Raw genomic sequence first — 27009 nt, 5'->3', positions numbered from 1 at the left:
CTGACAACAATATTTCAAATCACAAATCAGCTAAATTTATTGATGCAAGGGAAAGGATGTGATATTATTGAAACTAGTAGCAAGATTCCGGCTTTTAAAATAAAATTGGTGTTGTGGCAGACTAATGTTGCAAATGAATCCGAACGATTTTCAATGTCTTGGCTATTTCATTGAGACTTGTGAATGGGAAAACGAAAACCCAAGCATGGAAATCAAGATAAGATCAATTGTACATGCGTATCTTGATGTGCTACAGCTGAACTTCGGAGCATATTTCCCGGATGTTGAATATCAGAATCTTGGTTTTCTAATATGGTTCGTTTAGCCATACACAAGTGAAGAGGTTGCTCGTGCCCAACTAACTGGTGAATGAATTACGAACATATCCGGTACAAAGGCAGAGTTTAAAACATATATATAAAAACTACAACGACATTTAGACAGCACTTTTAGATTCCGAATATCGCAATTTTTAACAAAAAGCTGTCACCATTCTCGTACGAATGCCTACAACATATCATTCCGAACAAGGGGTTTCTGCACTAGTTGAAATTAAATAAAATCAATCAAGGGTGTACTGTAGAATGTAGATACTTTAATGATAGGGGCACTGGAAACAAGCTTATTACCTCTCTTTGCACAACTGACTGATGGAATAAACGTTCACATTAGCTAAATAGCGAACTATTGCCCCGGCATAAACCCTTATATATACTCGTATATATGACTTCCAAACATTGAGTTTTTACATATTAAAAATGTAGAATGGGCGAGGTGTACCAGATTTTGGGAAGGGGTTAAAAGAGTGTATCATTCCAAAAAAGTTGAGGAGTACTGGTCTAGAGTCTAGACCAGGGGTGGTCAAGATTTTTGAACCAGGGGCCAAATATTTTGCCTACCCAGATTGGCGGGCCATGTCAGTGTGACCTAAAAAGTTACATTTTATGAACAATATTTACAGTGTTACAAAAGCAACAGTGGTAAACAGTAAGCCTCTTGCCAGAAGTAAATTTAATCGCAATCTCAACAAATTCCTTGAGTTTTGTTTTAGCTAAATCATCAAAATTTGGTTTCAGTATGGTTGTGGCAGCATTAGGCGGACTAGATTGAATAGCCGAACCGGATTTGGCCCACGGGCCGTTCTTTGCCCATGTCTGGTCTGGACTAATAAAAGGCTGCATCTTCGCATTATTATGCGACAAAATGGGTGCAGAATACACAACTTTGTTGCTTCATATACCAAGACGGTCAGACCGTTTTCTCTGGGAGAAGTTTTAGGTTGTGTTCTTGAATGATGAAAAAAGTTTGGTGGAGTTGAACTGTTGGCAAATGATGAATGGTGTGCAATCAGCCTACGTGGCTGACACATTTTGACATTAAACACGCGAATGCAATGTCAAAATAAAAAATCTTCTTACAAGCACTGAAAAATATATGAATTTCATTTAAAGCTAGATCTTTGGCAAAATTGGCAACCTTGACCCGGAAGTTCAAAGTCATGAATGTCGAAATCCAATAACTGACTTAAGTTAATTAACAATTTAGGCTTGCGAAGTACACTATTCAACTAGCCTACCAAACTCACTTCTGTCTACTGACTTTCTCCGCTAGACATACCACTAGTAAACGCAATGATGTACAATAGTGATGTAACATTATGTCAGAGGATTTTTCTATCACAAATTACAATTACAGCCTCAAAATATATCAAGCACGGATATTGGACATAACTGAACGTAGATTCGTGTCATGAGAAAACAATAAAAACATACTGATCCTCATTGAACAGTAAGTAATGACAATACATATGAATCAGCATAATTAGTAACACAGATATGGCAGTGTATTTTAAAAACAATAATTTTCTACTGATTTGGTATACTGAAGTTAAAATTTTATGATGGAAAATGGTCATTGCACAAACCCGCATTATCCTGTAATTAAAAAGGATAGAACAATATGGAATAAACAGATAAATGTGCGACAATAATTTGACCAAATTTCTGATAACCTTAAATAAACAGATTTTTCAAATATTGTACCCACAAACTTTTGAAATTAAAAATGATAATTTTGAAATGTTAACTTCGTCAGTTTTGACTTTCACTATAAACTTGAGTGATCAATATTTTGAAAGCATGTAGGTTGCTGGCTAGCAACACACTCTTTGTAATAATTTCCACTTACAGGGATGCCTAGTGCTTCCTGAAGTCTTTGGACGTGTTGGAAAGTGATAGAATATTTCGATTCTTGCATAAATTTTTGTCTATTTTCATTTATTGGAAGAACAGTTTAGTCAGGGAAGCATGCCAAACCTATCCTATCCTGGTTCAAATGCATAATTCGACTTTCCTCATGAATTAAATCAAGTCCGACATGGTGCTAGCTGAAACTCAGGAGATGGACATGGCTATAATCTTCTTCATACAGAATTAATAAAAGGTTATATTGTATCACTATGACCAGTTGTGATCATCAAGTTCTGGTATTTTTATTAAAAATTGCAGTGCCCGGCCATTTGCGGGTATTCAGGCAGCTGGTCCAGATTTATATCTCTCCTGTTATAATTTTAATAAGTCATCTTTATCACTCTTTGACTAAATACAAATCATTATCTTATTTTGACTGTTTGACAATCAATCCTTTGCTTTGTTTGCTATTGTGTTGTTCCCAATATTTTGATTTCATCGAGAGATCTAAAGGAGTGTCTATGTCTTCAACTTGTTGTGGCCGTTCTTTGCAGCAAGTGAGGTTGCACTAAAGTATATCATATAAACACTATTCTGTAAATTTACCCAAAAATTCAAAGCTTCCCCATTTTGAAAAGTACAATCTAAGCAAATATAGCTGATCAGTTATAAATAGAGTCTGTATATATTTTTTCTCATAGTTAATTTGGTTATTCATGGAATGTTTGCTACAGTTTTTATTTTATCATGCATATGCGATGAAAAATTGGGAATTTGGCATTAGGGAAGGTAAGTATTTGCAATTTATAGCTGAAATTACTCTACCATGTGTTTCTTTCTTCGAACTCTTCGCATTGCTGCTTTTAATGCTTGCTTAGTGGCCAGAGCAACTAGACCTTCTTCGGTTAAAGATTCCTTCTCTATTGAGCTGCTATAAATATCTTCCAATGACTCTTTGCCGCTCATTGCTCTTTCCTTCATACTATAAAATAGGTTATGAGAAGTATGCTGTATTTCACTTACGCAATTGACTAACATGAATGAACAATTGCTTTTCGACAAATAAACCTTTAATTTCCAACTGATGGCCAGGAATGCAGCCTATTCTGGCCCTAGTTTTTACCAGAAGAACTTTGTAACCCTTCGTAAGATTTGAAACATGTACAGAAGCTTGCACTCGATCGCTCCAAATGTTATCAAATTTTATCAAATTATCAATAGTTCAATGTTCAGTATACGAATATTATTACGTGCCACCTAAAATGTAGCTTCTGAGCTATATCTTGTTATTGATACGTCACAAACAGCCGACTGGAATGCCGACTTGTAATACCGCGTGCAATAAAATGATTTCAAATATTTTGAATACGGAATTTTTTTATAATAGAATGTTATTTAATTAATGTTATATATCAAGAGCGAGTGACGCGATCATATGCTAACGCAAAAATTATTCATTGCATATATATCCATTTAACATATATATTTCTGCTTGCTGGTCAAATCCTAATATCACATAGAAGAGGGAAAATTTAATCGTTACCTATTTACTAGCTCTCTTGCCTGAACTCGTCCGAATTCTTTTCCGTGGTTGTGCGTACCACTTTTTCCTATGATTTTCGGAGGATCGGATCCTTCCAAAAGTCGTAATCTCGCTCTGCATTTAAACCCCCTGTCGTAGGCGCATATCCAATATGATTTTGCAGCGTTTCCGCTTTTTTTGCGAAATATGTAATCCCCAAAGGTTAGTAGTCTATGACCTTTTGTCGACAAAATATATCTAGGACTGAAATTGTTCAAGTTTAAAGTGTCCGACTCTACTTCGTTTGTTGAAGTATCTTTGAAATCCAATTTTGTTGCAGGAATTGCGTTTTGTCTGCTTCCGGGAAATGAACGGGCATTCGTCGAAATAAAGTTTTCCACCATATTGCTTGAATCAGTGGACAATTTATCTTGCTTCTCCGGCTTCAGACGATTGGAAATCTATGATTAGTTATTCAATAGTCGCATTCTTTAAATTAACTCTAGAGATGTTAAAAAATAAATTTTCAAAGATAATATTTTGCCCCGAAAAATTCGTTTATATGGCATCCCGACAGTCTTATATGAGGAGATCAATCATTCATTTGAACCCAACATCCATCCCTATTCTCCATGTCACTCAAACCATGCCAATCGGAAGAATATATTTCAGGCTTTATCACGAACGCTTCTGTAAAATATATATACGATGGAAAAATCTTCAAAAGGTAAATAGTTCTCTGTCTGAATATCAGTTTTAGCTAGAAAAATAGAAAGGAATTGACGTCAACGATACAAAATAATTACCTTGCCTACAGCACCGCGAGCCTAATCTGATAAAAGATTACCTTGTACTGTACAACTACCAAGCTTCCGACTACTGCAAGAGTGGCTGACCAGCAAGCACCCTCTTGCCGTGCAGGGTTTACACTAACAAATTGTGCAACGAAACAAACAAAATCATGCAATCACCTTCAGTAAGCAGGCTACAGGTACCCTACACAGCAACAACAGTAACGAGAACATGCTAGTTTATAATGTTCGTGTATTATGCTGGCTGAACGCCAAAGTGGGACTTTTGGCTGACCGATCGACGTTAAAAAGTGGGACTGTCCCACCTAAAACGGGACGTATGGTAAGCTTATTAATAATAATAAAATTAACCAAACTATTAATACCTTTAATCGACACAACTTGACTTGTCGCTAAAACTACTAGATTTAGATACTGAAAAAGTGAAAACTGAGTATTTTGAAAGATACAACTGATACCGGTGCTTGGTCGACTTATAACACCGCCATCGAAAATTGGCTCATATATAAGTGTTTTAGTGTGATGCCTAAGAAAGAGAGAAAGGGAGAGCGAAGTGTGTCAATACCAGTTTAACCCATTTGTTCAACTGGAATATTTGTCCAATACTGTAGCTGTTCATTTTTTGTGCAAAGCAATCATCTCATTCTTGATAATTCCTATGTGTTACTGAAACATCTATTGAGATTTAGTATACCTTTCATAAGCTGTTTCCAATTGATAATCTCAGACCGACGTCAGCAATAGGTTAATCCGCGTCTCTCTCTCGTTTTGTGATTAGGCCGTGAAAGAGGCTCCTCGTTCGTTCTCACAGAAAAAATACCATGAGCGAAAATTTGATGTTACGTAACAGTCGAGTTACATAAAAGCCAAATTTGAAATATTTGAATAATAAGCGGAAGCCGTGGTAGTGTGGCAAAATTGTATCATTACGAAACGTCTTTGAAAGCAGTAATTACGAAAGCAATGAACATTTTGTGTTTGTATTAAATCCTACGTAAAATAAGAAATTTCAATTGCCTGTAAGGTGAAAGTTTAGATTACTTAGAAATTTTATATTTTTAAGAGACGATAGCCGATCTGACTTGAGAAACTGAATTAACATGTTGTCGTTCGGATATCTTTTTATTCTTAAATACAGCTCCATCTACAACATAGTCTGTTTCGAAACATATGTTTCTGTTTCGTAAGTGGTATTTTTGAAATAGAAATTCACAAAACTGCATGGAAACGATCGCTGGCTTTATTTGAGTATATATTTGTATAAATTTTGGTTTGAAAACGTAGAATTTTCTTTATGACAAGTCGCTATGTTCGTGTTCGTCCAAAACCCAGATGTGAAACAACGAGTGGACTCCATACGGATCTCTTTCAGTTTACATCACCAGTGCATTCAAAATCGCTAACAAACATTGAGTTTGAGCAATATATTTGAAAGTCTTATTATGTAATACTTCATATCATTTTAAGCGTATTCAGACTAGCGCATGGAGACCGAACTTGAATCGGTAAAGCAATCCCATTCAATACATCATCGTGACAAGGGACGTGATTTGAAAATTAATTTCAATACATTTAACTTAACGCCTACTGAATATTGATGTAGTGGATTACTAACAATGTTTCGTCTACAATGTAGACTCTACAATCTACATGTATCAAGGCTACAAGTGTATACATTTTCCTGTTACTCGAAATAACCCCATTCGGTTGTGTAGCTTCATATTTATATTTAGCAACTTAATATGGAGTGGTTCAGTAACCTGCAACAGAATATATTGAAAAAATTCCTAAACGTACGCTAAATATTACAAAGAAAATAAAACATACAAATAGACAATTTCCCCCTCAGCCTAATTTTAGGCATTTGGTTAGCATGATTTTATTACGTCAAATTGTGTCGTCGCTTGTGCCAGTTGTATATTGCTATACAAAGGATAGGAGCCAGTCATCATATTTCCCACTAAAATATCGTCACGCTAATAACCGAATTGCGTAAGTCATTTTTGGCGATTTTGAGTTTTTTTTTCATAAAATAGGTATTTATGTAATGCTGCGCACCTGTCTGTTAACTCAGATTTTATTTTAAGAATTCCGAAACCCATAAAAATAGAGATTTAGTATGACATGCACTTTTATGCAATTGTTACGTCATAATGAATTATCATTGTTACCGCAGGACTATTGTGACGTCACAAAGGCGAAATAACCTCTGCGAAGTATTTTCGAGTTTTTGCATCTCGGATTCTAGCTTAGCGCGTATTAATTTGAATTTATACTACAGTATAGGAAGACGTGCACTAGTGATATTCACTGTCCGAGTCCAATTCACCTTGGTTGGCTTTTATATTGGGTGCATTGCTGTTTTATTCTTTATATTTAATCTTAGTCTTATTTTGGTGGGTGTGCAGAACGTGTTATATTATTGAAATATATATTTTTAAACATAAAAAATAATGTAATTGAAACTGATTAGCTATTTTTGGAATTAGACATTGTAGATACTGGAAATTACATTCGTTTTTGGAATGTTTAGTTTTTAGGACTGGTGCATATAGTAAAGTTGCAAAATTGCGTATGTCCCCAAGTCATAGACACATTTCTGCCTAAGTCACGGTGCGCCATTATGACGTCACTTAACTGCGTCATAGAAATTAACTTAAATCCGGCTACGATCAAAAAATTGAACCATGGCAATTTATTGACTCTCAATGGCATAACAATTTCATTAGGAGGTTTTTTACGTTTTTCTCAAAACTGCTAAAAATGACTTACGCAATTCGGTTATTAGCGTGACGATATCCTAACTTATTTACTACAAAGTATATTCAAAACAAGACTGGTTAAGCGAATGTTTTGAAATAAATATCGCTGAATAAATTCCTAGTTTGCGACAGTGGCGTAAATTATAGAAACCTTTCCAGTATTAAGCAGTTCGGAGGCAAAATAAGTTTCGTTTATATATTTGCATGGAGTGACAAAACATGTAGATAGTAAGTTGCAAAATACGAATTGTGTCTTGAATTAGAAATATTTTTTCTTTTATTTATTTAAATTAATATATAATGCATTTGGAATGATGCTCCTGTAATTTTGGTTTTTCGCAGTACCTTTTTGATATCTTGTTAGCATTTCATTTCAATGAAGGGAAGGAATGTGACCTGCTTCAGTTTCTTGAATTGATCATCATGCTGAATTGTGGGGCAGGGGGCGATATATATTTCTATTGGGAAGAATCTATTTTCTTCAAAACTAATTTTCAACTTTTCATGAAGCTGAAGCGCTAGAAGGCTTTTACTTTTATTTCTTCTCACCCCTATGGGGCTTGCTATTTCATCCCAAGTTGTGATTTTGCTAAAATGATTGCGCCACCACGTGGAATTATTACATAACAAATTCTGTCGCATCCAAGGGGGTATTGATAAGATGTTATCTTCTGAATGAAAAATATAATTTATTTATTGTACAGTTATATGTTCCCAGTTGGAATATTTATTCATTAAATGTTGCCAATTGTAACTTTTCAAAATTTTCATATTTTATACATATCAAAGCTAGAGTTCTGTATAGGCAAGCATGCATTAAACTGTCTTTATTGGACTTGAAAACTATAGTACTGATTTAGAAAAAACAATGGGGACAACTGATTCAAAGTTGCCATAAACAACGTTTTATTCATTCCATATATATACAGTCAGTCGCTGGTCATTACAAGATAGTACTAACATCTCAGCGATGAAAACTAAGGCCTGTCTTAGTTTTTAACAAGTTATAAACTATTTGCGGTTAAAAGTTTCGGGCATTCGTTTGATGAATGATTTACTAATTCACGATTTCATTGTCATTTTTAATATGTATTGTGACGGGTGACCGTACATTTGAACCCACGTAATTTGAACCCATGTGTATATACGCGGGTTCAATCTATATGCGGGTGCTAAAACCCATGGGTTAGGGTTAGTATGGGTTCAAGCATCCGTAAAACAAAAAAATTCCATAGGTGCAATAGTATGTAGGTGCAATTGTCGTGGGTTCAAATGTAATGGAACCATTGTGATGACATACTATTCAGTATAATTTAGAAAGTTTCTCTTCATAAAAATTTCTTTAATTTTTTCATAATGCTTCATTTTAGATTGTTTAAGTACGTTGAAGACCACTGATATAAGCTCGTGATCATACGCGTCCGCGTTATAAAAATAAATGCTAAGCCGCTTCTAAGCCGCTTGTTTGAGTATTATTGCTGTCGTTAAAACAAAGCTCTACCTCGAGAAATTGTTACGGAAAAGTCTCCGATAGGTTGAAGAACCGACTACGCATTGATAGGGTTCACAGAAGAAACGATCACAATTCTTAACTAACATTTATTTACTCTGAAAAAACTTTTTACTTCTATTAAAATTTTTTGAAATTTTGACTGCAACTCCGGCGATTCAAATGTATAACTGCGATGACAATGTCAGCAAAAACCCAAACTTCATCATACACATATATATATATCCAATTTAGGGTTCCCGGAATTAGACGTATGCAGCTAGTCCACTATGAGTTATCAAGACTGTTATTATTATTATGCTGGACACTTAAAGTCAACTTGTATAATATTCCTGTAAAAGATATTCACTTACGTAGCGACAACAAAATTGTCAACAGTAGCATTTCATTGTTTATTCGATGAATGAAATAATAGATTTAATAAAAATAAATATTAATAGGTAAAAATACAGTATACAGTTTAATTTGTTACCGTGATATCGGCGTGGATGGTAATATGGCGTTTATTGCCTGGAATTAAGGGAAAATATTCTCAATTAGAAATTTGAATACGTATATGCTGTAAAACCAAGCAAAATAGTTGAAAAAGCGAGACGAAAGGAAGAAATTCTTCAATGTTTTGTATATTTTACACAATTATGCGATCGAGAATCAAACGATAGGCCTACAATTTAACGTATATAACCAGTTACCAGATAAACGAAACTGACTGAAGGCAAAATGTATTACGACTAATTTTTCTAGTGAGCATTCACTACGCAAAAAGAGGATTTGCCATCTATAAACAGTATCTCTATCTGTCGCCGGTGCTTATTATTATGACACACGATTAGGGTTGCCACTTCTGAATACATATTTATTATGAATCAAAAATTTTCGAATCGAATCTGAATCTGTTTAAGTTTTTTTCTTTCCTTGCATTCGTATGTTTGCCCTGTTACAATAAAAACGCAAATCTAGAAAAGAAAAACTTGACAAAGGAGTATTGATATACAAACATGCTATCGTGTTTCCCCGAAAATAGGACAGTGTCTTATTTCAATCTTCTTCCAAAAACTAACACTAGGGCTCATTTTGGGGGGATGTCTTTCATTTTTATTCATCAAAAACATTATTACAAAGTAGAAAATTACGAGATTTTCTAATATACAAAATATGAAAACCGATATCGATTTACTTAAAAACAACACGTTTTCATTTAAAATAACTGCTAAACACAGAATAATAATCCTTTAAAACGAGTAGGAAAGATTTCTTGTTATCGACTAGATCAGGGGTTTGCAACCCAGGGTTGCCATATTGGCTTTTTTAAGGCCAAATTTGCCATTTTTGGCTTTTTTCAAACGCGTTTAGCGTCAGAATTTACGTTTGGCTTTTTGGCGTTTTTTTTGGCTTTTTTCAAATCTATTCTAGTGTCTATTATTAGAATCATATGAAATACAATATTTAGTGTGTAACAACTGAACAATAGCCTATTACCTGTACTTAGCTATTTAACATTAGGATTTCCTGGAGAATCGATTTCCTTGTTTGTTACATTGACCCATAACCATGCCCAATAAGAAATAATTGCCTTTTCTGCAGCTGCTCAGACAGATGTTTAAGCTGGGTTGTCAACATTGCCTCATATTTATAGTTTTGCGTGCTATTTGTTAGTTTTACGTTCTGTTTCCAAAAAAATAGTTGTATAACTTAATTTTCATTATGCCTGATATGGTTTATGTGAGCTTTAGTTTAATTCTGCAATTGCAGTAACGATGTACATGTGATTAACTACGCTAAAATTACTGAATAAGATATCAGTGATCCACCTATGAGCGGCAGGGGGTTAGATAATTTTTTAATAAAATTGATGGTTTATAAATTTTAAAGTGAAAAATTTTAAATAGTTGAGTACGATATAGGGAGAATGTTTTAAGGTATATCACAAGTTTAAGTAGAAACATGTAGGTATATTACATACTGACAGACTGAAGCGGCACCCTGTATTTTATATATTGAATGGTAAAATAAAGCTGTCCGCTCGATATTTATTTTACTTTCTACAGTTGTATAGGAACTTTACTTTCTATTCGTGTGCCTCACTGAATGAACTAATGGCTCTATATCATCACCAGTACGTTGCCAAGGGCTTAAAATCTGACAAATCATGGGGCTTTTGTACTTAGTAAAATTGTTGGCTTTTCTGGCTTTTTTTATGTCTTGATTTGGCTTTTTTTGATCGCTGGGGTCTGGCAACCCTGGTGCAACCTTCTTCGCAGGCAGGCCAAATATCAATAACCGGGTGAAACCGCGGGCCGCACCTACATTTAACACAGGCTTTTCATTAGTTGCAGGCACAAATGATGTCTTTTTGTTATTGATCTCATGTCATCATTAGGGGTTCTTGCAGAAATGATGAGTTGAAACGCATAAATTTTTTAAAACGGTAATTCAATATATTGCCACACCCAATTTAAACGAATTCAGTGAGAAACTTGCTGCTGGATTCATTTCCCGACTACTTTTATCCAAATTTGCTTAAATGGAAGTGCTAGCAATTCAAAATGACGCCCATTTTAGAAAAAAAAATCTATTACCGAAAAGTGCCATATTTGAAGCCATGACCTATTTCAAATATGGAAAGTGTTGAGGGTTGAGATGTTTTCAGTAAAATACACCAAGACTCATTTGCTGTCAAATCTTATTCTGGGTTAGATTTAGACAAAATCAACTTATAGGCTGGAACCAAAACTCAGTTAGCTTTTGTATCTTTTAATATTAATTTTTTTTAACTGCACTCCTGAGATGTTTTCAGTAAAATACACCAAGACTCATTTCCAAATAATTTGCTGTCAAATCTTATTCTGGGTTAGATTTAGACAAAATCAACTTATAGGCTGGAACCAAAACTCAGTTAGCTTTTGTATCTTTTAATATTAATTTTTTTTTAACTGCACTCCAGTTGCCTCCGCGGGCCGCACAATTTCCCCTTGCGGGCCGCACGTTGCACAGCCTTGGACTAGATCAAACAAAAATTTGCGCAATCCATTCTAGGTCTCATTTTAAGAAGAGGCTTATGTTAATATATTTTTCAAAATTCTTATTTTCGAGGAAACAAAGTTTTTTACATGAGCCACACCTATTTCCACCATGATAAAAAAAGATTATAGGTCATAGATATCACCAATACCTGCATTGATGAAAAACCTGACGTTGCAATTTATCTGTGAGTCTTACAACACTGGGTTATTATTGTGTATGTTTGCGCTTTACACATGCAGTACTTGTATCAAGACTGAGGGCATTTGATGGAATTCATATGTGAAATAAAGCAGGGAACAGTTTTATTGTAACGTTGTGTCATAAACAAAGTAACGGCACTGTTTCCCCTAGTCCCACACCACTGTGACTGCGGTATTCCACTTAGCCTACTGTTATATTGAATTAAGGTCGGCCTTATTGCAGATTTTTATCTACAAAATATTAATATAATTTTTCACGAATAAAATAATTTCATTTCAATAAAAATAATCGTTCAATCGACTACGACTGCAAAAAAAAAACATTTCTTCAAATATTAGGACACGTATATCTTGTGGCTAACATAGCAGCGTAATTAGCAAACTCGGGCATTTTCATTCATTATCTTGGACTACGTTTACTTTCGTAATTCAGAAAGTCCAAATGTGCATAATGAATGCGGCGCTGACGAGCGATAATTAGACGACGCTGTATCTCGATTAAACATGGTCGCTGCAACCGAAGTAAGGCGACATTCGCAGATTACGCTTGGTCTGGTATGAATCTGGCACGTGTTACTGTAAAACAGTGCACAAGTTGCCATTCCTCATGTATTATCTACTGTCCGTTATTATCACCCGTCCGTTATCGGTGTCTCGAAAATGTTGCGAATCACTTGTCCCACCTGCCCCAATGGGACGAGGGACAAGTATCACACGACATTTTTGATGTCGTTCAATGATCAATTGGTTATTTTTTGACATTGTTGACAGGCATTGTTGAACTACTCGATATCGAGTAAAAATTTCAAGCTGAATGATTACATCTTCGAGAAAGAAAGTAGAATCGCATTATAAAAGTGGTGAAAAATTTGTAAAATAGTACTGTGGAAATAAGTCAGATAAATTCGTCATGTGGAATATAATTCTATAATTTGGACTTTTTCGGAGGCTGATTCGTGAAAAAACAAAAACAATACGTACGTCAAGGCATGCTAACCTAGTATGCCCAGTAGTGGTATGCGGATTCGCTAAAAACAGAATCCGAATCCGTCCGAAAATATTTATCTCATTCCAGAATCCGTCCGAATCCACACAATATCAGGTCTAAACTCTGTGTAACAAAGAAAATCAGGTGAAATTATGATATTGAGATGACAATAGAATACAATAATATATGAAATATTTTTAAAACGCTATCAGACTACTCCAGTCGCGTAGTCTGGGATACGATTGGAAACCACTCGCACTATCACTATTTTTACAAATGATATCGCCGGAGATAATCATCTGTATCATAATCCTGCTAACTTAGGTGATGTGCAAGATTGGTTTTATTTAACCATCTTGCATCTACCAACGCATCTGAACATTTCTAAAGGTTATCTAAATTATTACTTATCAATTTTAATCGGTAAGTATGTTGATAGGTATTTTTCTGTCTGTCTGTATGTCTGTTAGATGCACGCGATATCTCACGAAAGCGAGATTGAATCTGCTACAAATTTTGCATGTGCATTTATCGGTTCCATTACATTTGAACCCACGTACATTTGAACCCATGACAATTGCACCTGTATGCTATTGCACCTATGGAACTTTTTGTGTTTCACGGATAGTTAAACCCATACTAACCCTAACCCATGGGTTTTAGCACCAGCATATTGAACCCGTGGATATACGCATGGGTTCAAATGTACATGGGTTCAAATGTACGGTCACCGCATTTATCATATCTTGGACCAGAAGCCTATTGATTTTGGATGAATTATGTCGTATAATTAGCGAGGTATTGATGTGACACATGGTGCCACTATGGAGTAAGTGCGCATGAATCGATCGACAAGTCTTCGGTCTCCGACCGATATTCTCGTTTGCAGGTTTATCAACAAATATCGATGGCAAAAAGAAATCTACATTCAATTGTAAAGCAGACGTGGACAGCGCAAAAAAATATTGAGCAATTTGCCCAATGACCACCCATTCTCGTACATCATTATTTCTCCTACAAAAATGAAGCATCAGATTACAGCATTTAAAAGCAGTGATAAATGACTTATTAACCGTTGTCAAGAGAATTCATATCGGTTGCGCAAGCATGTAAAATGCATTAAGGCCGTGATCAAGACCCTAAGAAATAATGCTTCGTGTGAAGAAATTCAGCAATCTTCAATAGATTTTTATCCAATATGAGCTGAAAACTGCAATGACTAGCTTCATTGTTTTATTCAAATAAAGAAAATATGTGCGCAAGGTCTTTAACCTAGCTTCATCACACCCAGCTGTCATAAGAAGATGATACTTAAAGCTTCCAGCTGAGCCTGGTTTTACAAAAATTGCCTTTGAATTGATCCAGCTAAAGGGCGATGCTTCTTCAATGTAGTGTAATTTTGAAGTGGAGTTTTGTATTTCAGTGGGATGTCCAAAACCGAATATATACTCATTCATTCAGTATACGCACTGAACGGATATTTTGAAATATATATTATATTCTAATCTGGAAAGTTTGTTTGGAAAAGTACAATATTCCGTATATCTTCACTTTGATCATATTTGCAATAGCACAAATATTAGAATAATTGTTTTCACATTGCATTTGAAAAAACTATGCTTTGCGCTTCTTGGCTGATGCCAAGTTTTGGTATTAAAATCGACAACTTGCAAATTCAGATGAATATTTCAAAATTTTTTTATCTTGGAATATGTAACTCTTTTTGGACATTCTGATTTTAGGCCTTCATTTTCATCAACTGCCCGTAGGCATACTATACAAAAGCAGTATGCTCATCAGCTTCAGATTTTAGGGGAGTGTTTCCAGATTTACAGGGTGTTAAATATATTGGTATTAGCTATAAAACTATTTGTAACCTATAAAAATATGTTATGAATTTAAATTACCTAATGGTACATGCGACACTTCCTGGATATTCAAATACAATTACAGTTGTAAAATGCTTGTCTGGAGAAGTTTGACCTGGGTCAGACCAATGACTCTAATGTGATTGGTCAGACGAAACGTTTTAGAAATACACTTGTGTTAGTGTGCAGCAAGAATCTTGAATTAAATAAAATAGTCATTTGCACTATTGCTACAGCATCCTTGCGTTATACGGATCCACCTGCGCAAAGACAAAGAGCAAGGAAAGTTGTAGGTTTCACCAACGACTAACGTTTCACGTAACCCCAACTGTCACTTTAATTATATTTAAGTTAGGAATTTGGAGCATGGTGGGGATTTCGTTCTTGAAAAATGGGGTTGTTCAGGCGATTACACAATAGATATGTGGAAACAATTGTGTTTGACTGATATCATAAAAACGCAATAACCTCCACCGGGAAGATTTCACCGGAGTCCTGATTGAGGTCGAGGGCGAAGCGCACTTTAGTTCTATTTCTATGTATAGCTCGGGTACTGCAGATCCAGGCAACGCAATGATATTGAAATCGCTTCGCAAAATATAGAGTCAGGCGATAAAATATGGCCAAATACAGATAAATGGGAAAGCGATTCCGATAAGCCATCTTGGCTAATCCGCGACTTACGCAAATTGATAAAACAGCCAAAATTAGCATGATATCGGCTGGGGTATATTAGCGTTTCATACGTAATAAGAAACAAATCAAGATAAGGAGAACATGCAAGATCGCTTTTATTTGAAATCCGGATGAATCCGGCTCAGTGTCTGATTTTCGATTGCGGATTCAATCCGGTAGCGGTCAGCGGACAAAAAAATGAAATACCGGCCGAATTTTAATCCGGCAACCGGATTCTGCACAGCACTGATGCCCAGTAATCTCGCGTTTCAACAAAAACAAAAAAACGACTTCGTGCACCAACAATCTAAGCAATGAGCACTTGGTTCGAGATTACTTCACAATATGTTCTTTCAGGATATCTTATTTAAATGTGGGGCCGTCAATCGTAAAGTACAGAATTTTGGAGTAAAATACCGTTATTTAAGAATTTCGATATCATTTCTTTGTTTGGGCCAATTTTTGACATGTTCCCGACATACAATTTTTATAAAACTTGGTTCGAGATGACTTCATAATATGTTCTTTTTGGATATCTTACTGAAAAGAGGGGCCGGCAATCGTAAAGTACAGAATTTTGAGGCATAATACCTAAGTTTAAGAAGTTTGATAAAATTTCCTTGTTTGGGCCATGTTTGAGATGAATTTATGACATGCTCCCGACATACAATTTTTGTAAAACTTGGTTCGAGATTACGTCACAATATGTTCTTTTAAGATATCTTATTTAAATGTGAGGCCGGCAATTGCAAAGTACAGAATTTTGGGGTAGAATACCGTTATTTAGGAATTTTGATATATTTCTTTGTTTGGGCCATGTTTGAGATGAATTTATGACATGTACCCGACATACAATTTTTCTAAAACTTGGTTCAAGATTACGTCACAATATGTTCTTTTAAGATATCTTATTTAAATGTGGGGTCGGCAATCGTAAAGTACAGAATTTTTGGGTAGAATGCCGTTAATTAAGAATTTTGATATAATTTCTTTGTTTGGGCCCTGTTTGAGAGGGATTTATGACATGTTCCCGACATACAATTTTTCTAAAACTTGGTTCAAGATTACGTCACAATATGTTCTTTTAAGATATCTTATTTAAATGTGGGGTCGGCAATCATAAAGTACAGAATTTTTGGGTAGAATGCCGTTAATTAAGAATTTTGATATAATTTCTTTGTTTGGGCCATGTTTGAGAGGGATTTATGACATGTTCCCGACATACAATTTTTATAAAACTTGGTTCGAGATTACTCCACAATATGTTCTTTCAAGATATTTTATTTAAATGTGGGGCCAGCAATCGTAAAGTACAGAATTTTTGGGTAGAATGCCGTTATTTAAGAATTTCGATATATTTCTTTGTTTGGGCCATGTTTGAGATGAATTTATGACATGTTCCCGACATACAATTTTTCTAAAACTTGGTTCGAGATGACTTCAGAATAAGTTCTTTTGGGATATCTTACTTAAAAGTGGGCCGGCAATCGTAAAGTACAGAATTTTGGGGTAGAATACCGTTATTTAACAATTTCGATATAATTTCTTTGTTTGGGCCAATTTTTGACATGTTCCCGACATACAATTTTTATAAATCTTGGTTCTAGATGACTTCACACTATATTTTTTCTGCAAACCTTACTTAAAATTAGGGCCGGCTCTTGTAAAGTATAAATTCTCTGAGTAGAATACCCATATTTATGAATTTTAATGTAAATTTTATATTTGATAGGATTTTATGACGTGTTCCCGACATACAAATTATGTAAAACTTTGTTCTAGAAGACTTCCCAATTTGTTAATTTAGGATATAATACTTAAAAGTGGGGCCGGCAAACGGAAAGTACAGAATTCCGGGTGGAATACAGATTATTCAAGAATTCGCGTGTAAATATCATGATTGGGCCATGTTTGACAAGGTATTACTATATGTTTCCGACGTACAATTTATAGAAAACTTTATCAGAGATCACTTCACTATATGTTCTTTTTAAATATCTTATTCAAAACTGTGGACATTTATTGGGGAGTACAAAATATTTGACTTGACACAATGTTAAATCGTTTTATGGCAACCCTATTTCATTGTTCCAAAAACGAGAGAGATGTCTGTTAGGGTAACTTTGTTGACTACAGGAGTATCCTTATCTGTAGCCTGGTATTTTGCTTTATATTTATATGAAGGCTTATCGTAAGAAAAAAAATTGGTGGTATCCCACGATTTTTTTTGGTTCGAATATTTACAATTTTGTGAATATTGAGAATTTTGGTAAGATAATTGAACTTTTCTGCGGCCATAGCTTGATGGGCCACGGCCCATGTGGAACAATTAGATGGGCCGTGGCCCCGGCCCATGGGCTGTAGAGGAATCACCACCCCTGTAGACCGGTACGGCACACTATACAAATTGGGTGACATTGTCCCGTTTCAGAGAAACCCATTTTACAGATGATCAGACGCCCTTCCTTTGGCAGATGTCTGGACATTGTTGTCCCTCAATATCGGTAATAATACAGTATAATGAAGTTGCGCAAAGTACGGTACTACAAAAAAGCGCAATCTATAACGTCATCATTGAGTGGTAAAAAATGATATGCGCGTGGAAACTATGTTCAATGTGTAAAAATATTCTGGCTGAAAATGCTGCTAGCCTCACAGTGGTCGTTTGTGAGACACATACCGGTAGAGTGTTTGTTTTATTGAGCCAAATGGAGGGAAATTCTTGGAATTTGGATAGTGTGCTGAATATTTAATTTTAAACTAATGTGGAACATTCTTTCTGTAAAAGTTAAGCCAAGGATCAGACAGTCAGACATTTCTGGAAATGATTTATGTGTGCTTTGTTCTCAAGAGCCAGAATTTATATCTCACTTATTCTGGAAGTGTGCTTTTGCACAAAATGTGTATGATTAACAACGTTTTTTTTCTGTATTAAAAAAACCCAAGTTCTGAAGTTGGAAAATATTCATAAAATGTGTATTCAACTAGACCTAAATAATCAGTGTTTTTCACATTTATCAATAATTGAACATATTGCTGTCATACTTCTTCTGCGTACTGCAAAATATAAGATTTGGTTGGGATCTTACCACTTACTGAATGGAGCGCAGAAGAGAGGGAAAGAGCGCGACACAGCGCAGAAGAGAGAAACTTTTTTTTTTTTCATTATTTATTAGCGACCGAAGACTTACGGATCGATCGAAAGTTAGGAGATTCCCAAAACAGCGCTCTTACTCCATAGTCTCACCTTGTGTGCCATCACTAATTAAATAATAACTCGCTAATTATACGACATAATTCATCCAAAATCAATAGGCTTCTGGTACGACATATGATGAATGCACATGCAAAATCTAGAGCAGATTCAATCTTGCTTTCGTGAGATATCGCGTGCATCTAACAGACAAACAGACAGACGAATACCTATCAACATACGTACCGATTAAAATCGATTAGTAATAACCCAACATGATGCACCCTAACCTGGTACACATACTGTGTTCAGGTTTTGCGCCATCTTGGTGCTCATAGTCTACTTCTGGACCACCAAAATTACTTTGGTTTTGCTTATTGGTGGGCTCATATTGCGTCATGTTAGGTTATTTGAAGATGTTGAAAATTACTGATATAAACTCGTAATCATTATCTACTACTGTATACTGTTTTCCATCAAATTGTTTGAAAGTTCGTGGACGCAGATAAATAATGAAAAAAATATGTTTCCCTCTCTTCTGCGCTGTTTAGTGCTCTTCGCGCTCTATTCAGTAAGTATTAAGACCGGATTTGGTTGTAATGTGATGCAGTTATTTTTATAAATGCTTGTCAAATTGTTAATAATGTTATAACAAGAATTAGAAAAGCTCTTTTAGCAAGGAGAAATATAGAAAAATTGAGACAACAACCCACTTGTATAAACTTTTGTTTTCTGCTATCGAAAATTCAAAAAACATAAGATGATTTGTATTCACTGATAACTATGGCAGTACGGCACACTATCTGACTATCCGAATTCCAAGAATGTCCCGTCATTTGGTTCAATAAAACAAACATGTGTCCATGTGTCTCACAAACGAGGGTCATCTGGCACAAAGGCAGATGTGTCATATCGCGCCATGCTTGTCTCGATAATAATCTAAATTAATCGCAGCCGTCACCTGACCAAACTTGTTGTTTTTTGTTCTCGAATGCCACGGTAGAAAATTTTTCCCTTTGGTAAATCGAATTATTTTTTCCCGAGGAATTCAATGATGACGTTTTTAGATTGTGCTTGTTTGTACTTTTTTGCCAACTTCAATTTACTGTAGTTTTACCGATATTGATGGACAACCATGTCTAGATGTTCCCCAAAGGAGGGGGCGTCTAATCATCTGTAAAATGGGTTTCTCTGAAACAAGACAATGTTGCCAGATCTGCATGGTGGACTGTATGGTGAAAAATACATCTGTAATCAACAATAGAACACTATGGAATACTTGAAAATACTGGATATACATATGGAATAACTGAAATCCTCGTTCATTATATATTTATGTTTGTAATTATTTATTCATGATTATTGTCTTCATTTACTTATTTTTTTACAAAACTCTTGAATACTTGTGGAACATTTGAAAAATAAATAAATAAGGGAATAACAACAACATATCAATGCTCATTTATACAGCTATGCTTATGTACAGTATTATATTAACATAATATAAAATGAAGCAATAATGTCTCCGAAAGTTTGAAAGAAACAATCTATTGCTTGTTGGTGTGTAATTTTTGCTTGTACATACACAAAGCAATAGTTTAAAAGACAAAGCTATGGATTTCACTGACATATTTCCTGCTCTTGTGGAATGTTTCATCATTATTCTATTTGGGTATATATCAGGAAGGATGAATATTATTACCCCAAAACAAGGTCAAGGGCTTGGAACATTTGTTGGAACCTTTGCACTTCCAGCTCTTCTTTTTAAAAGCATGGTAGAATTGGATTTCAGCACTGTTAGTTGGGCATTCATGGTTGCTGTGCTTTTAGGAAAAGCGATTGTGTTTTTGCTCGTTTTCTGTTCATCTCTGATTCTTCTGAAAGATAGAAGAAAATTGTCTCGCGGATCACTGTATGCAATATTTACAACACAAAGTAATGACTTTGCCTTAGGTTATCCTTTAATCCAAGCTGTATATGGAAATAGTCATCCAGAGTTTCTCCAATATATATATCTTCTTGCACCCATATCCTTACTGGTATTGAACCCAATAGGTTTTATGTTGTTGGAAATTGATAAATGTCGTAATAATGATGAGGAATATATGGTGGTCGATGGAAGTGAGATGACTGACGATGAAGAAAGTAAAACTGTACAGGTCGGTACATCAATAAATGTTGTTGATGAAGATGTAGTCAATGGTGGCAATTCTGAGTTTGAGGAGGAAGTGTATGAAGAAAGCAAATTCACAGCAAAAACCTGTTTGAACGTTATTAAAGGTGTATTTTTAAACCCATTGGTTTTTATGGTATTCATTGGCCTTGCTGGACACTTTATATTCAATGGAAAACTGCCTAACATAATCAGTTTAACTTTGGGAACACTAGCAAATGCTTTTTCTGGTGCTGCCTTGTTTTACTTAGGACTTACAATGGTTGGAAAAATAAGTAAACAACAAGGAATTAACCTTCTTATTCCTAGCTTATTGATTGTTGCAAAAATACTCATTCTTCCTATCATAATAAGAGAATTTGTTTTGATTTTGAGTAATGTTTTGCCTGTTTATCGACCGGGTCATATTCCTAGGAATTCAACAAATATGACAGACTATGTTCATCTTATGGCGGATTTTGGATATTTATATGGAACATTTCCAACTGCACCCACCGTCATTATTTATGCCTCACGATATGGAATGGAAGTAGATCGTCTCGCAGCTGGAATGGTTTTTTGCACTTCTTTATCTGCTCCTATCATGTATGTCAGTGCATGGACATTGTCAATGAGTCGTATGACAGCTAAATTTTTTGAAAACGAAGTTCGAATAGTTGATAGAAACATAAGTATCGTCACACTGTTTTGTTCTGTTTGGTGCATTGTAATTTTTATTATTGGAAGAAAATTTCTCAAAGTTCCACATATTATAACAACATCATATTTATTTGCAATTTTTTTCTCGTCACTGGGTACTATATTATGGTACTACTGTAGAGAACAAAGCTCAAAACCATCACAAATATTTTTGTTTGGAATGATGTATTTTGGAGTAAAGAGTTCCAGACTCTTAACAGCCTCTATGGCACTGGCTTTGGTTGCAGTGCTGTCGAAGGGTCAAACATGGCTGTGGAGCACATGCATATGGTTCATTATTCTACCATTTGTGATGTCATTTTTTACTACTGTGGGTTTGATGGCGAGTGCCGATATGAATACCAATGACAATGTTTTTGCATATGGAAGGTCACAAGATATTGCATCTTTTGTGATTATAGTTTTGTCTTTTGTTATTACAATTATATGCCTTATCGTAGTGTTCAAAACAGCAAATAGCTATGAAAACATTGATAATCAAAGTCAGTTGTCTCCTCTTTTGCCGAAATCAGACATTGAGATCTCATATTCTGATGATGATAATGCTTCAATAAGAGAAAATGAGGGAAAAGTATGTTTTTTCAATACAAGATGTAAGTTTGGGGATATCCAAAAAGGTCGACATATTGTTCTGTTACTTCTTTTGTCATTATCAATGTTTATTGGAATGTGTCTTGTAATGTGGAGATTGGTAAGAGATGAAGAAGAAGGCATCTATTTTGAAGTTGCTTTCCTGGACAGTGTGCTCAATTTTGGACAAGGATTTTTTGTGTTTTGTGTGTTTGGTTTTGATTCTGATCTTATCATTGATCCTTTCGTGAGACTTTGGAGAAAGTTAAGATATGGCGCTGAAGATATAAGCTTGCCAGATTTAAAAACTGTTGATAGAGAAACATTGCATAGATGTCTACAATTTGTAAGATATCACTTAGATGATTGCAAAATGGATATTGTCAAGGAACATCGATCAGGACTTCTGGCTTATAGTGAAGTATTCACAGGAACTGAACTTTGTACATGGCTTATTATTCATGGATTGGTCGATGATCGTTCTGAAGCTCTCATATATGGCCAAGATTTGCTGACTGGTCGTGTTTTATATCATTTCAACAAAAAGCATTATTTTCATGACCATAATTATTTGTACAAATTTGAAGAACCCAAAGCATGTTTTCGAATTGTTAAAACGGATTCTAGACAAAACAGCCCAAATATTGATCCAGTTGTTAGGAATTCTCCAATCTCGACAATGCCATCATCTTCTACTCAAATACGCATAGTGAGTCCTCCTAAAATCCTTACTCCCCTCAAGAAACAATATCACGGGTACAGCTTTGAAGCGTTCATTAGCATAAGTGAAGCTGAACAATTTCCTCCAGATACCATGCGGAGAACTCCACCAGTGATAGCTCACTCCCCCATTACTGATATGTCATTGATATCCGTTAACAACAATTCAAATCTAAGTGATTCATCGGCAACAGGAGATACATATGAAAGTACTTCATCACTGCATGTGAGACGCCCAAAAAAACAGAAGACATTACTCACAAAAAAGTTAAGGGTGAAATCATGGAACAATAGATCAGGTAATCATTCAGACTCATCCTTTTGAAAACCTACATTAGTTTATCAGTAGTACTCTTTATTTGATAGGGTATTCATAAAAATGTGTTTTCAGTAAATGAATGAATGTTTTGTAAAATTTCCGATTATGAGATTATGGTATTGCTTCCAAGACCACAATTAATTTCAAGCTTTGCACTTTGTTTTTTAAGGTGTTTCATGGAATCATTATGTGAAAAACTTACATAGAATAGAAATTGTCACTGTACTATTTCTCTGATAATCCTCCTTTGAACATAGATATTCATCTATTATTTTTACTAGCCACTCTTACAGTCATTAGATTACAGAGCATACTGTACAACCCAGACACCACTGTAGCTCGATTCTGATTATTGTCTCACTCAGTTTGGCAAGATCTTTTTTGAGGGGTATGAACTTTTTGTGTCTTTCAACCTTTTCAATCATAGATAGGTATCAATTTAACTTATTTTGTAAAATAAAACAATAACAGCCAAGATGTTCTTCTGACTTGACAATTTTCCTCTCACCAGTGCATGTATTCAATTCTGTATGTTTTAGTATCACATAGTACAGTGATATCGCAAATATTTTTGGTGAGTATATCTGCTGAAAATTGTTTACAGCTGGGTTTACCAATGCATCCAAAATAGTCTTTTAAAATCAAAATATTAGAGCCAACCATGTTATTCGTCTGTTAAATTTCACCATGATGATCACCCTTTACTATTCTGTGTAAGATGAATTTTCAAAATTTTAAGGACTTTTTTAAATCTTGCCAGTTTTCTTCAATTTTTGTTCCACATCTCTTTTATTTTCTTACCTTGAAATAATGAAATTGTTTATTTATCCTTTCTTGTGGCTGTAACATACATGGTCATACTTTATTATGTCAACTTGCTGTCACTTGCCATGATGCATCAATTTAATAATATAAATTAAAAGTATTAAAAATGTCCTGATAGAAGTTGCAAAATATTTCCACATTATCTGTTTTATATTCATTTAGATACTATATTTTTGCAAATTGAAAGTTTACACATTCTCTCACACACACCAGTATCCTTCCTACTAGTTTTGTATAATTCTTCAAAGAATAGCACCAGAACATTTTGAAAATTTTACTTGGACATAATCTGTCACAGTGTGCTGATTAAATACACAAATGAGATTTTTTTGAAATGCATAATTCTTGTCCTAATAATTAGACTCATTGGAAAGTTCTGTTTTGTTTCAAATTTATCTACCTGTATTATGTAATAATGCAGTTATTTAGAATCTGGTTCTTGTACTCATTTCCACACAATTCAACTTCAATTTTGTGTCTTTGTTATACATGATGCGGATGCCTAAATATTTTAAATGATGACATGTTTATTATTTATGATTTGAATATTCTATTATTCCAACTATCTTACTATGCACCAAAATCAGAACTTAACATGACAATTTATACAGCAGTCAGTGCACATCCAATATTTTTAATGACGGAATTCTCTTTTTTAAAGTGATTGTTTTAGTTTTGTTTGTTTATTCTGTTGCCTAAAGATGATATGTTTTAGCACCAATTATCTGTTGTTTGTTTTGATCCCGGCATTATGCTTCAGAACTTTCTTATTTAATATGGGTTCTGCCCAATTTGTTGGTGACTGAATTTTAAATTGAACCAAAACGCTTTAACTACCCATTATTATAAGTTATTTTCTGGTCAGATTCATTTAATGTCACAGAATGCAAAAATTTTCCAACCACGCTAGAGCATGGAAATTAATGATATCTTGAAGAGAAAGTGATTCATAATTTCAGATTCCATTATCCACTTCCCTGAATCAAAGACAAACGTTTGATCTCTTTATATGTGCCGCATCGTTAGTGTATTGCATCTGTGATTCTAAACACGGTTTCCCTTGACTTGCTCCCCGGTGGTAATAAGCCGCGCGCATATGGCAATTTGAACATTAACTGTTCTGCATTGCTATGTTTATGGGCGGGCATAATGTGATTCACGACTCTAAAGCGCGGCGCGCGTTGGCAAACCACGCTTTGTAAAATAAATCAGTACTTCACCTCAAAATAATCAGGTGTGAGTGCACGACATTTTTCCTCTGTCAACAAAACACATAAAATTTATATTGTGTGCGCCTTGGTTGTCGGTCTCCAGTATCCAATAGATAAAGTTTTTAATAAGTAATTCAGATTAATATCAACTTTTTATTACAAGTTTGAATTTTTTATTATGTGCTTCCTATTTTTTACACTGTATTGAATAATTACTTATTACTGTCACAGCCTATATACTTTGTCATGTTGCGAGTTTGAGTTGCAGTTACCCATCTTTTACATTACAGGTCATACTTTGTTATTGTGAATTAGTCTCAATTATTTGCATTTTTTATTTGTGGTGCTTACGATATAATATATTGTGAACGTTGAACGTACTAGTGGTTCCTTGTTAATTTTATTCAGCATCGTATATGAGAGAGAGAGAGAGGGGGGTTTATTATTTTGTCAACCAAAATACAAACAGTCATCAATACGAATAATATGTAACAGAACGGTCAACTCTAGATAACACGTATCACAAGACGCATTGTAATTATTTCAAGTATAGTGGATCAGATTCATGCGACTACTCAATGTTTTTTGCAATACTACACGATATTAGTCAGGGTATTTTGCTGTGTTTAATCACACTTATGTCAACAGATTGCTACTGAAGCATTTCTCGCGGATGTTTGTTTTATAGGTCAAGCAGTATTGCATTTTAGACATCCGATGGATTCGAAAAGCTGATATTTGAAATTGATAAAAATAAACGGCTTTTCACACCTCCCATCGAAAAGCGACATGCAACACTATTTTCTCGAAATTCCGAGTTTATTTTTGTCTCTGTTCGAATTTTGCCGATGCGCGGCTGCAAAATTGAATTTTGAAGGAATATTTGCGTGCTCCAATGGAAACTTCTTGCCCACAATAGACCAATTTATTAACAGTCACATCCAATTATTCCCTGTTAATTTCATGTTCGAGACTGCGCGTGTCGTGGCGATTACCATAAGATCGCCTACAAATTGTCAGTGTAGTCGTGGTTTCGGTTGTCACACCGTTAAAATGCCATGTTTGGGGCCGTAACCTGGCATTAGGTATTCCTTAAATATCGAATGCATTCGTTAAGCATTGTTTTTTAAATCATCACTCTTTCAAGCATACACCGAAAAAGCTGGCCCGACAGGAAATATACCCTAATGGAATTACTTTAAATATAATATCCCTTGTGTCCAAAAAGGTCGATTTTAAATAAGAGCTAATGAGATCAATACCCCCGTATTACAAGTACAAGAGTATCATTCAATATAAAACGGGACCGAGGTATGAATATTTGATGAGCTCGTCACACGCAACGTCGCCGTTTGATTGAAAGTTCTTGGGAACTTAAATACGTCTGCAAAGGTTGGTGATAATTGAATGAACAACATGTTTACGATTTAACAAAAAACATGATGGGGATATTATTCAACAAATCGTTACTTTCACAACCGAAGAATGCTTCTGTGTTGAATGTACCGAAAAGTTGTGGTAGCCAATCGTAAAGCAATCTCAGAAATACGTCAAATTTGCGGCACCAGGTTTTGGTCATGAAAGAGACTCATACGGTTATATGTAATCGGAATGATCGCCATCAATTTATTGATGAAGGATGGAGTTTAATCCGCGCATATTCAGAAACTTTTTTTTTTGCTATGCTCACTTTTAATTTCATTTTATAATAGAAGAGGCACCTTCAGTCTTTTTTTTCACCCAATTGCG

At 34.9% G+C, this 27009-nt stretch overlaps 2 protein-coding genes across 2 annotated transcripts; one reads left to right on the top strand and one right to left on the bottom strand.

The window, feature by feature from the left end:
• Window positions 1–502: 502 nt before the first annotated feature.
• On the bottom strand, window positions 503–4422 carry LOC120348475 (uncharacterized). Its single transcript, XM_039418599.2, has 3 exons — window positions 3733–4422; window positions 3015–3171; window positions 503–2757 (listed from the first exon to the last, which is right to left on the bottom strand). Exons 1-3 carry the CDS (start codon window positions 4113–4115, stop codon window positions 2617–2619), a joined length of 681 nt encoding a protein of 226 aa, XP_039274533.2. The 5' UTR covers window positions 4116–4422; the 3' UTR covers window positions 503–2616.
• A 13661-nt stretch (window positions 4423–18083) lies between these two features.
• LOC120339314 (lysosomal cholesterol signaling protein-like) lies at window positions 18084–25640 on the top strand. The gene has a single exon (XM_039407415.2). It carries the CDS (start codon window positions 20357–20359, stop codon window positions 23228–23230), a length of 2874 nt encoding a protein of 957 aa, XP_039263349.2. The 5' UTR covers window positions 18084–20356; the 3' UTR covers window positions 23231–25640.
• The last annotated feature ends 1369 nt before the right edge of the window (window positions 25641–27009 follow it).

This window comes from Styela clava, chromosome 1, assembly GCF_964204865.1.
Source record: "Styela clava chromosome 1, kaStyClav1.hap1.2, whole genome shotgun sequence".
Taxonomy (NCBI): domain Eukaryota; kingdom Metazoa; phylum Chordata; class Ascidiacea; order Stolidobranchia; family Styelidae; genus Styela; species Styela clava.
The sequence above is the reverse complement of the archived record's forward strand: the minus strand, read 5'-3'. Positions and strand labels throughout refer to the sequence as shown.